We start from the raw sequence: 13,201 nt of genomic DNA on the forward strand, positions 1-13,201 counted from the left end.
ACTGAGAAGGAGAACAGATACAGACCCAGCAGAAATACACACACACTCACACTCACACACACACTCAAACAGGACAGAAAAAGATACCTAAACAACAAGCTGGCACTGCAGAGTGAAGAACTAGCACTAAACTAACTGAAGATGTTTCGGAGTAGTGGAAACCATGGTGTATCTACTCAAAGATGAAACAGCACTCCAGGTGACCCCTTTGTTCTCCTTTAGGATACTATTAATGAAGGATCTTACTTCATAAAGAAGTCAACCGTACCAGTGGACGCAAAGTAACCCAAGGCCTCCTGAGCAGGCCCGTGGAACATTAATCTTCCTGAGGCCAACAAGGTAAGGCTATCAAACAACTTGAAGATGGAATAACGAGGCTGATGAATGGAGAAGATGATGGTCCGTCCTTGTTTAGACATCCTGAATTAAAAGTGAGGAGATAACGAGTCATTAAACATCTGAAACTTGCGTTTCTTGGCAACATATTTTATTATTCCTGCCTTTAGATCATTTGTTCCTCTTCCAACTTGATTTTCTCTTACTAAATTCTCATCTCATATTATCTGTCTGATAGGTAGAGAACGTAAATTCAGTGCTTTCATGAAACACTACGGTTTCTAAAGTGTGTTCCATGGGCAGTCTAGAATCAATCATAATATTAATTAAAAATACAGATCCCTGGGTTTCCCTGGTGGCGCAGTGGTTGAGAGTCCGCCTGCCGATGCAGGGAACACGGGTTCGTGCCCCGGTCCGGGAAGATCCCACATGCCGCAGAGCGGCTGGGCCCGTGAGCCATGGCCACTGAGCGTGTGCGTCCAGAGCCTGTGCTCCGCAATGGGAGAGGCCACAACAGTGAGAGGCCCGCGTACCGCAAAAAAAAAAAAAATACAGATCCCTGGACAGTCTACTCAGATCTATTGGGTCTATGGAACCCTATTTTTAACTAACACCCGGGTAATTTGTAAGTACACTCAAGTTTTAAAACTTATTATGAACTAAATATTAAAACAATGGTCATATGCCCCATCCTCATTGATCATTTAAGACTTCTGGCTCTTTAGGAACTGGTTTTCATTCTTCTGCCCTAATAATACAATTAACATTACTGAGTACTGACTAGATCTTTGCTAAATGCTTTATAGATGACCTCATCTAAATTTACACAATATTGTTATGAGGCAGTACCAATAATAATTATTACTGTTCTATATCAGATAAGGTTTAGAGAATTAAGCAATGGCTCCAAGTGTCACTGTTAGAAGGAGCAGGGCTGGGATTTGATCCCTGGTCTAATACCGTGGCCAAAAGACGGTAACTCCTATCTTTATACAGGAGTTACTACTTATGGGTAGAAGAAACAAAGGCAAAATCACTATTCAAAATCTGGTATTATTGAAAACACTTTATGAGAAGAATCACATCAATGCAAGCATTTTCTAAGCACTTACTATATGCTAGCCAAGAAAGTTTGTTCTGCCTCAAAGATGACAGGCCAACAGACCAATCATTTCAATACAAAGTGGAATAGAAGTAGCTGAGGGTGCCCTCAAACGAGCTAATACAAACAGCCTCCTGACCGGACTGCTGCAACTCACCCTTGCCCAATTATACAGCCTTTTCTCCAGACAGGTGCCAGTCCTCCGTTCTAAAACTCTCTGAAAGCTTCCCATGTCCCCTAGAGACATTAAAAGCCATAGCTCTTATAGCGGCCTACAGTCTATATAATCTGCCACCCACTCAATTCCATCTCATGTCCCGTTCTAACTGTTATGGACTGAACTGTGTGTCCCCAAAATTCATGTTGAAGTCCTAACCCCCAGCACTTCAGAATATAACTGTATTTGGAGACAGGGTCTTTAAAGAGGTAATTTTGGTTAAATAAGGTCATGTGGGTGCCGCAATCCAATAAGGACCAGTGTCCTTAAAGGAAGAAGAGACTGGGACACAGACACACCACGGGAAGATACAGTAAGGACACAGAGAGAAGACAGCTATCTACAAGCCAAGGAGAGAGGCCTCAGAAGAAACAATCCTGCTGACTCCCTGATCTTAGACATACAGCCTCCAAAAATTTGTAAAACTAAACTTCTGTTTTAAGCTAACCACCCAGTCTGCAGTACTAGGTTATGGCAGCTTGAGCAAAGTCATCAGTAAGAGTCCCCACCCCTCCTGAGGTCACTGGGTTCCAAACACATCAGCAGGCACACTCTGCCGCAGGGCCACAGCTGTTCCCTTCCACTAGAACTCTCTTCTCCCATATATCCAGGTCTCGCTCCCTTGCTCCCAACTCAAGCGTCACCTCGTTGAGGTCTTCCCTGACCATCCTATATGTGATACAGCACCTCTATCCCACCACAGCCATCTTTTGCTACTCTCTTAGCCTGCTTCATTTTTCATACAACACTTCCATTTGTTCATTGACTGTTTCCCTCCAACAAAGAGGGAAGAAATTTTTGTCTGTGGTGCTTACTGCTGAGTCCCTTGCACCAAGAATAATACCTGGTACACAGTAGGTCACCATATATTGGATGAATGAAAGAATAATGTTCCCCTAGCGTTTACCTCTTCAGAAGCAAAAGGACAGCATTTGCTGTGCTGGAATCTAAGCCAGTTGTGGGCTCATCCAGGAACAAGATGGAGGGATCAGTAATGAGCTCCATTGCAATACTAGTCCTTTTTCTTTCTCCTCCAGACACACCACGGATAAACTGAGTTCCAACCTAACACACAGATATTATTGTTATTAACAATAAAAACCACAGCCAGTATCGTTTGTTGAGCTCCCGACATGTATGTGCCAACCCTATAAGAGGCACTTTATCTCATTATCCTCATTTATTCTGAACAGCAAATAAACGACTATGTGGGCAAAGAGGTAGGTTTCTCTTTAATTTGAAGAGTAAACTGAGGCTCAGGTCAGAGCTGGTAAGTGGCTAAGCCTGATATGAAACCCATGCTTTTAACAGTTCTATATGTTTCTCATCAAGCCATATATTTCATTTTAAGACAGTTAAGCCAGAACACTAAAAGATATGGCCCTGACGGAGTGAAGTCACAGACCAAAACGGGAGCTGAAGATAGGAGTAGAAAAGCTGCTGAAAGCATCTATAATTTGTTAGTCTTTCTTACAGCCTCCTGACGCCCCCTTCCCTGCCCCCGCCCCGCCCAAAGTCCTCAGTGCAGCTGGGCAGCTAGGAAAGTTCACTTTCTATCACACCACATTAGCATCTCTTAAATCACCATGAGGTTTACCAAATTGAGCCCTCCCGTACCCTAACTTGCTGCAGAATTCCCGGCTCATTCTTTCAGACAAATTCAGAAGGTAGACTATTCTACAGGGTAACTGGCTGGGCCTTTCAACTAGTCAGTGTCACCGTGTGGTAGGGGACCAGAAAGGTTTTGGGGGAGAAAGGAGATAGGAAATAATCCTTACATTAAGAGTCTTCAAAGAGATAGTAAGTAAGTGCTGTTCATGCCGTTGACTGGACCCTCTAACAACTGAGCTGTGCCAGACATTCTGGAGGCGACACGGGGAAATGTGAGTGAATATGGCTCCACAGAGCTGAGATTAACACACCGTCAATTCTGTTAGTTGATAACGGTATTGTGGTAATGTAGGTAAATATCTTTTTTTTTAAGACGCATAATCAGTATTCAAGAGTGAAATGTCATGAAATTTACAACTTTCTTTAAAATACTTCAGAGAAAAGAAGCTGAAGTCATTATGGGAAAAGATTAACAACTGGGAAATCTAGGTAAATGTTATGAGTAATTGTGCCATTATATTAAGTATACTACGATCATATCATCACTATGTAACGGAGAAAAACAAACCTGACTCCATATTGAATCTATTCCTTTAGCTCTAACCTTTGTGCTCTGCTGCCCGTGCTTAGTCATGCTGGCTCTGCACCTTTTATGAAAGAATGTTGCCTAAAGCCTGAAATATACAGGATAGCCCATTGTCAAGGCTCTGACCTTTCAAGGTGTACCACTTTTCCATTTACATAGAGATAAAAAGTTACAGGGCAGAGAATAACATTTGTCTTGTTGGACGTTTATGGGAACATTGTGACCAGATCCACATGGACAGCTGCAAGAACAAAGGATTCCTACGGGAAGAAGTCTGCAACAGCAACCAACCAACCAACTCCCTCCCCTTTTAGTATAAAAGAAGCCTGAATTCTAACTTAGGTAAGATGGTTCTTTGGGACAAGAGTCCACCATCCTCTTGGTCTGCTGGCTTTCCAAATAAAGTCGCTATTCCTTGTCCCAACAACTCATCTCTCAATTTACTGATCTGTCACACAGCAAGCTGTTCGAGCTTGGACTCCGTAACAACTGAGTAATCAGACTATACTCTCTACATTTGTTATGCTTAAAATTTCATAAAAAGTAAAAAAATTTAAATGAAGTACTTCAATGAATTAGATAAATACATTCTAAGTCAACAACTCCCTTCAGCTTATTTTTCTCTGGAAATCCACGCAAGGAACTTAGGGCGATAACTGCCTGTTGGTAGAGAACTTTTACCTAAGGGTAAAGAATGGTAAATACCTTATTGGGAAGAAAATCAAGCAATAAGCAGAGCTAACACAAAGGAAAACCCAGTCGCTTACAGGAAGAATTTAGTGGAAACTGGTGGCATCTCAGAGTTATTTTTCCAAACAAACTACAGCAAAATATACTTTACATTAAATAATGTCAGAAAGTATCATATGAAACAGCAGCCAGCAGGATGCCCCCATTCTTTGTTACATCTACGTAAAGGATATCACGGGGGGACTAGACTAGGGCCATCACAATCTAAAAAGCTCATCTTCACGGAAAGCTTCAGGTGTTCTCCCAGCAAAGCTTTCATACCTAGTCACCGACTGTAAAGTTCACTCGTTCATTTCATTTCTTCTTCCCGATCCTGTATAACCCACAAAGGGAATTACTTTTCTCTCTTGCCCACGACTTTTATCTCAAAAATCTAAAAGAGCCCAGCACATACCAGTCTGTAAGTAAATATTGGCAGAAGAAAGGGGGAGGGACAGTGAGGGAGGGAGGGAGGGAGGAAGGGAAGCCAAAAGTGCCAAAAGAAAGGCTCTAGAAAAACAACTTGGATGCCACACAAATTAGAAATAAACCCTAATTTGACTGGATATAACTTTGGAAGCCAAACTGCAGCAAAGTGAAACATACAGAGCAGGAACCCTTGGATTTTCATCATGTACCAATTCCAGAAATATACCTCTCAAAGGCAATGGAACAAAGTCCCCTGGAGGAACAGAAGGAGGACAGCTAAAAGGGGAAGAGAAAAAAGGAAGAAGGAAAGTTAGCGTGAAGACATGGAATGAGACGTGACGAACAATCAGGGTGGGAGAAGACCAAGGGCTGTAATCACACAGAAAGGGCCATGTGTTCTTTGCAAAGAACACTTCCACATACTAGACCACACGGCCACACTTCATTTCCAGGATTCAATCATTTTTAGGTTTTTTAACCTGGTTAACTTCCATCTTCATATCAAGTAAGTAGTCACTTTTCTCATGGTTACAGAAAGCAGCCACTCTTTACTATACATGTTATAGAAAACTTCTGAACAAGTTATACTATCCACACAGGTGAGTCCGATTTGCGGGCTATGACACATTTTCCACATTACCTTGGAGTCTGCCACTTTATCCAGACCTAACTCTTGAATGACCATGTTAATCCGTTCATTTTTTTCATGATTTGTCATAGTTGTTGGAAGCCGAAGAGCTGCTGAGAACTGTAGATTTTCTCTCACTGTCAGAGTTCCCATCACGACATCATCCTTAAAGCAAAATGGCGTTTTAACAAGACATAGCAGGTCTTTTCTAATACCCTCACTCTTTGGTATATGTAACTTACCCACAAAAATAACATACCCAAGGAAAGTTCTAGCTAATAATGAATTATACTTGCAATTATACAAGTTACAACTAACTCCACCTAACAGCTGCCAAGCCTGATGAAATCATTTTCATTCCCTACCTGTACACCCAAAGAGAACACAGGTAATTGTGATTATTACTAGCAAACATTTCTACACTGCTTGATACCAGGATTTGCCAAAATACTGTTCTAAGCTAGGTGAAGGAGAGAGGTGAAGGTAAAGGAAAAAAGTAGAACAGTAATGTTTTTTAGAAATGATATGATAACAAGAATTGATATCATTGCCCTCACAAGGATCATATTCCAGATTCTCCCTGACTTTTCATTTAACACTGTCCTGAATTTTACGGGAGATCATGAAAAGCTGGTGTGAAGAGAAGTTGTTTCTACGAGTATGTCCCGTAGTCAACTGGAAGCACACTCAACCATTAGCCAAGGCACTTGCCAATACAGAAACAGAAGAAATCTAAAATGCAAATCCACAAATACTTACTTGTACCACGTAACCTGAGTTACATTTAAAATTGGCAGGTCGAGGTGCTCCGTTGATCAAAACATCTCCAGATAACCCATGTGGATCCTTCCTTGCAGCTAAGACATCTAACAACCTATAAAAAGACATATGTTATCGTTATTTATTCCCTCCAACTCAGGCTTTACCTCTCAGCTAATCTGAATCCAAATTCTGCTCAAGTTCGAAAATTAACTGACCAAGAAGTTATATGGTTCAACTAAACATATAGATATATTTTGAATCTCACCTTCCTTCTTTTTTACTATATGCTGCAGTAAAGCCCAAAACCATGAAAGCAAAGCACTGCTGGCTGATCCAGCACAGACTACCCAAGCTGCCCTCCAGGCTGTCGGACCTCTGGCGTTCCAGGCAGGTAATGTGCTCCTTTGTCTAAGACACAAGCCTTCACTTATGCCTTTGGCTCCGTGTCCCGACTTTCAATTGTATCCCCTTCCTTTTCCTCTCCATAGCTCAACTCATAGCTGACAGCTATATGCCAATCACCTTATCATGTCCTCTTAGTAAAGCTGACCTAGTAAGACCTTCCTGGCCCTTAGGACAGAACCCCAAACTAGCACAACTGCACATTATCCACAGCAACTAGAACCAGACAAGACATGCAGAAAATGTTCAAGAAATACCTGCTCACATAAGAGTGATCTTTAAAAGCACACTAAAACTGGAGGTGGGGGGCTTCCCTGGTGGCGCAGTAGTTAGGAGTCCACCTGCCAATGCAGGGGACAAGGGTTTGAGCCCTGGTCCGGGAAGATCCCACATGCCGTGGAGCAACTAAGCCTGTGCGCCACAGCTACTAAGCCTGCGCTCTACAGCCCGCGAGCCACAACTACTGAGCCCGCGAGCCACAACTACTGAAGCCCGCACACCTAGAGCCCGTGCTCTGCAACAAAAGAAGCTACCGCAATGAGAAGCCCGCACACCGCCATGAAGAGTAGCCCCTGCTCGACGCAACTAGAGAAAGCCCGAGCACAGCAACGAAGACCCAATGTAGCCAAAAATAAATAAATAAAATTAAAAAAAAAAAGAATAGGTGAAGGAGATTTAAGAGGTACAATCCTCCAGTTATAAAATAAATAAGCCATGGGGATGTAACATACAGCATAAGGAACAGGGCCAATAATACTGTAATAACTTTATATGGGGACAGATGTCTAGACTTATCATGGTGATCATTCATAAGGAATGCAAACGTCAAATGTCAAAAAGGATTAATCTCCAAAATTTACAAGCAGCTCATGCAGCTCAATAACAAAAAAACAAACAACCCAATCCAAAAATGGGCAGAAGACCTAAATAGACATTTCTCCAGAGAAGATATACAGATTGCCAACAAACACATGAAAGAATGCTCAACATCATTAATCATCAGAGAAATGCAAATCAAAACTACAATGAGATATCATCTCACACCAGTCAGAATGGCCATCATCAAAAAATCTAGAAACAATAAATGCTGGAGAGGGTGTGGAGAAAAGGGAACCCTCTTGCACTGCTGGTGGGAATGTGAACTGGTACAGCCACTATGGAGAACAGTATGGAGGTTCCTTAAAAAACTACAAATAGAACTACCATATGACCCAGCAATCCCACTACTGGGCATATACCCTGAGAAAACCAAAATTCAAAAAGAGTCATGTACCAAAATGTTCATTGCAGCTCTATTTACAATAGCCAGGAGATGGAAACAACCTAAGTGTCCATCATCGGACGAATGGATAAAGAAGATGTGGCACATATATACAATGGAATATTACTCACCCATAAAAAGAAACGAAACTGAGCTATTTGTAGTGAGGTGGATGGACCTAGAGTCTGTCATACAGAGTGAAGTAAGTCAGAAAGAGAAAGACAAATACTGTATGCTAACACATATATATGGAATTTAAAAAAAAAGAATGTCATGAAGAACCTAGGGGTAAGACAGGAATAAAGACACAGACCTACTAGAGAATGGACTTGAGGATATGGGGAGGGGGAAGGGTAAGCTGGGATGAAGTGAGAGAGTGGCATGGACATATATACACTACCAAACGTAAAGTAGATAGCTAGTGGGAAGCAGCCGCATAGCACAGGGAGATCAGCTCGGTGCTTTGTGACCACCTAGAGGGGTGGGATAGGGAGGGTGGGAGGGAGACGCAAGAGGGAGGAGATATGGGGACATATGTATATGTATAACTGATTCACCTTGTTATAAAGCAGAAACTAACACACCATTGTAAAGCAAGTATACTCCAATAAAGATGTTAAAAAAAAAAAACACTATGTAGTACACCTGAAACTGACATAATATTTATGGCAACCATAATCCAATTTATTAAAAACCACACAGTAAAACTACAAAGAAAAAGCTTACTTATACTGTTATACTCACGAAGATTTGCCTCCACCTGTGGGTCCCAGAATGGCATTGAGGCCAGGTTTCATGATCCCACTGTAAATACAGAAATATATCAAGTTATTGGACCACTTTACAAGCAGTTCTATTAATTTAGGGTTTGCATTTAATACACTCAATGAAGGCTGATAAAATTATAGACAGGGGAAAAAAACCCCACAAATCAACCGTTAAAGGAAAAAGAAACCGAAATGTCGATTAACAAAAATCTAGCAAAGAATGTTACCCACAAGTCAGGACTTATAAGAAAAATGACTTGGGTCCCTCTAAATTCCCTTCCCTTATTCTCCGCACTGGTTCCCTGATGTAACTGACTCTGGTGAAGCACCTCTGCTACACTTACTCCTCTTTCACGGTGTAAAGTGCATTAACAAGTTCTGAGTGACACCAGATGACTAGTATCTTCATGTCACCTGACTTGCTACCTCGGTCTACACAGTTAGTAAGTCAATGGACTTCTAGAATCACCAGTAGAAGTGTTCTCACTGTACAAATCTAGTCAGACAAAGAAACAGTATATCTGAAATAGAAATTCAATGGCTGGAATAAAGCACCTCAGGGGGTTAAAAAGAAAATATCACCAAGTCTTACCCCTAAAATTCTTAATCAAATCAGAAAAGTAAAACATACACTCTCAAGATATATCGTCTTCTTCCTTGTAAAGTATGAGATAAGTGGACTGGAAAATTCTCCGTTTAGAAGTGGTAGATGCCACTTTCTAAAGGAGACAACCTTTAAGGATATATAGACATGGTGTACACACAGCATGCTTCCAAACAGACTAAGCAGATGTTTGAGGGTGGTGAAAGTTCAGATAGAAAGCAGAAGGGCTGGGCTTCCCTGGTGGCGCAGTGGTTGAGAGTCCGCCTGCCGATGCAGGGGACACAGGTTCGTGCCCCGGTCCGGGAAGATCCCACATGCCGCGGAGCGGCTGGGCCCGTGAGCCATGGCCGCTGAGCCTGCACGTCCGGAGCCTGTGCTCCGCAACGAGAGAGGCCACAGCAGTGAGAGGCCCGCATGCCACACACACACAAAAAAAATACAATAAGAAAGCAGAAGGGTAGAAAAAATTAAGGCAGTTTTGACTGTGTTGAGTCTCAAGAAGAAAGCAAATACTTATCCTAACGGTAGCCAGTAGAATGACTAAGGAGGATGGACTGGAGAAAGGAAAATTAAGGGCAAGGCCTCCGCAGTTATGTAGGCGTGATGAAATAGAGGCCTGAAAAGCTCTTTCAAAACCCTGGTGACTAAATCCAATCTCTCTTTGGAACTGGAAGGTAAATCAAAATTTATTCCACAGAGAAAATGGTATCTATTCCAAGTGGATGGTCCAAAGCCAAAGGCTATTCCATTCCCAGATCATGATTTTCACAGACGCCAATTCTATGATTACACAATTGTTGTAAGTGATGAACTTTACAAAGTACCCCCGGTGCTTCCATCCAGGAGGACCTCAGCACTTACTGACTATTGTGTTTGCATCGTCACAACTGTGAAATGGCTGGTGCTAGGGTGACATGTACCTTTCGCGTTGCTCATTAGCTGAAACACTGAACAAAAATAAATGAATTAGGTAAACCAGGAACAAGGTGTAAAACAGAAAAATCTCTTATTCTTTCAGTGACTTTCCCCACAGATGTAAAAAAGACATGCTAATGGCTGGGTGAACTTTCAAGATGCATCTATCAATAGCTCTTGATGCACTTTCTTTATCAGTAGCTATCTAGTAACAGCTTCTAAAATCACGAGATACAAGCTTGTTATTCACTAAAACTCTGCTGTCAGAAAACCTTTCCAGGTTTTAGAAATATCTCCTCAAATCGAGACCAAGCAATCCGAAATAACTAATCCCAAACTGAATGTAAACGTTCTAAGACAAAGAATTTTACAGGTCCCTCAGCTGGGTTTACTTTGGCACTAAGCCCTAGCATGACAGAAAACGACAGCAGTGTAGAATTACAGCTGCAACAGTTCCAGTTTGGAGCAGCGGTTAATTCTCCCTTCATTCATTAAACGCAGTTATCTCATGTCTACTATGTATAACAAGATTACTCTTCTAGGACATGAGACTGAGCTGAGAATAAAACGAAGTCCTAGCCCTTGTGGAATTTACATTCAAGACCAGGGATCAGTAAACTACAGCTGGTCACCCGTCTTCTGTTTTCATAAACAAAGTGTTACTGGAACAGAGCTATACTCCTTCATTTGCGTTATTGTCTGCGGCTGCTTTCATGCTACAACGACAGGGATGAGTAGTTGTAACACAGATGGATGGCCCATAAAGCTGAAGATATCTACCATCAGGCCAGGCCCTTCACAGAAAAAGCAGTCGATGGTCTACAATTCCCTTGTCTTCCCACCCTACCCCCCGTCCTACTATCATCCCTCAAAACCGATTTCCCACCCTTATATACTGCTTTATAGCATTTACACGCAACAAAGTCCCCCTCGCTAGACTGTAAAACCCTGCCAACAAGAGTTATGTCATCTTGTGTTAAGCCTCCACCCAAAAGTATGTAGCACAGTGGTCTACAAGGGAAGACCCCTGAATACTGGACACACGAAGTGAAACCTAGCTAAAGGAGTCACATCACATGTATTACTTTTTTAGTGGATGATGGTCAATCCTTTGGTCTCGGTTTATAAAGGAGCAGTCAATGCCATTCCCAATGCTCGGAGCATGGCCTCTCCCTACCCTACCCTACTGTCCCCTACACACACACACACACACACACTCGTGCACACAATCTTCACCTTCTCTCTCCCCACACCCCTGAATCTCTGATTTAGGGTTAGGGATGTCCACTGTGTCTCCTAACCCTTCTACCACAGTCGAATGACACAGTGAGGTACTCTAGTTGTCTGAATCCCCCATTAGACTCGAAGGTTTCTCAGGACAGAGGACATATCTGTGTCACTAGCATCTTGCACAAGGTCGAGCACCCCATAGGCACTGGACAATTGTTGAATAAGTGAGTCTCAACATTTCCATAAATGACAATTACTTATAGGAAAACCAAAAGAAATGTTTTCAGTAAAAACAAGTGTTAAGAAGTAGGAAAAGTGTATGGAAAATAGGTACAGTCTGACTAGAAAGAAAACTTAGTGACATTCCCTACTCGTTATTTTACGTTCAAATACGTCCATCATTTCTATTAGACTTCCGCTTCCCTTCTTAGTGCGAAGGTGATGAAAGTGGGTAGAGGTGCAGCAATGCCAGCACCCAAGAACACAGGCTGCAAAGGGAGGTAGGAGGAGGAGAGGAAACAGGTGGAAGGGCAGGAGACTGCGTATACTGAGGAATAAGAAGACTGACTGAGCAAACCAATGAGTACATTAAAGACAACGAGAACCAGGTTCTTTACTTTTTGAGAAGATGTTTTACAAACATGGAAATGTGGAAAGAACCTTGGAGTGTTAGATATAAATTGGAGGACGTATTAATGAGAAGTCATGGGTTTTCATCTACATACACAGATACAGAAAGTTTTAGATATGTGTATAAGCACACATGTGCGTATATTGAAACACACATATAGTCCAGTCCCTACCTAGGTCTGTCCACTGAGAAAGACTAGAAGCTATAAGATCCTAATAGCAACCAACATTCCCAACACCCAGATCTTGGTTTGTAAATACCATCCTCTACACAAAGGAACATCAGCTGATCCCAGGTCTGACGCAGGGTGAGTACACAGTGAGTCCGAAAATTCTTGCTGTGCCGACAAAATATTCAAAGAATGAGAGTATGTGTCAAAAGAATCAGTTAAAACACAAAACAAAATACAGAACCTACCTTGAAAGTCTCCCACTGACCAAGTCAGGAACAAGAGAAAGATCAAGATGAATAATGACAGGACTTCCCTGGTGGCGCAGTGGTTAAGAATCCTCCTGTCAATGCACGGGACACGGGTTCGAGCCCTGGTCCGGGAATATCCCACATGCCGCGGAGCAACTAAGCCCGTGCGCCACAACTCCTGAGCCTGCGCTCTAGGGCCCACGAGCCACAACTACTGAAGCCCGCGTGCCTAGAGCCCGTGCTCCGCAACAAGAGAAGCCACCACAATGAGAATCCCATGCACCGCAACGAAGAGTAGCCCCCGCTCGCCACAACTAGAGAAAGCCTGTGTGCGGTAATGAAGACCCAACGCAGCCAAAAATAAATAAATAAAATAAAATAAGTTTAAGAAAAAAAGATAAATAATGACAGTAATCCACTGCTGTTGAAGGCTATTGAATAAAATACAAATCCATGGGTCTATACTGATATAAATAAATGAACACAGAGATGATGAATAAAGTTTTTCCTTTTATTAGCATGCAAACTAATACATATAGAAGAGATGGATGAAAACAGAAAATCACCTTCT

At 42.1% G+C, this 13,201-nt stretch overlaps 1 protein-coding gene across 12 annotated transcripts in view; it reads right to left on the reverse strand.

Moving 5' to 3' along the window:
* Nucleotides 1–13,201, reverse strand: part of ABCG2 (ATP binding cassette subfamily G member 2 (Junior blood group)) — a 125,360-nt gene that overhangs the window by 21,983 nt on the left and 90,176 nt on the right. For 11 of the 12 annotated variants that reach the window (XR_004481436.2, XM_049709026.1, XM_033421497.2 and 8 more), the window contains 5 exons: nt 8,808–8,867; nt 6,398–6,512; nt 5,651–5,803; nt 2,563–2,720; nt 269–420 (listed from right to left, as the gene is read on the reverse strand). Coding sequence is in view for 11 of the 12 variants with exons in the window: in XM_049709026.1 (XP_049564983.1) it covers nt 269–420; nt 2,563–2,720; nt 5,651–5,803; nt 6,398–6,512; nt 8,808–8,867 (638 nt within the window). In the remaining variant the exon portion in view is untranslated. Of the gene's footprint in view, nt 1–268; nt 421–2,562; nt 2,721–5,650; nt 5,804–6,397; nt 6,513–8,807; nt 8,868–10,295; nt 10,316–13,201 lie in introns of those variants that run through there. The other variant, XM_033421502.2, reaches the window with a different exon arrangement.

The sequence above is a fragment of the Orcinus orca genome, chromosome 4 (genome assembly GCF_937001465.1).
Source record: "Orcinus orca chromosome 4, mOrcOrc1.1, whole genome shotgun sequence".
NCBI lineage: Eukaryota > Metazoa > Chordata > Mammalia > Artiodactyla > Delphinidae > Orcinus > Orcinus orca.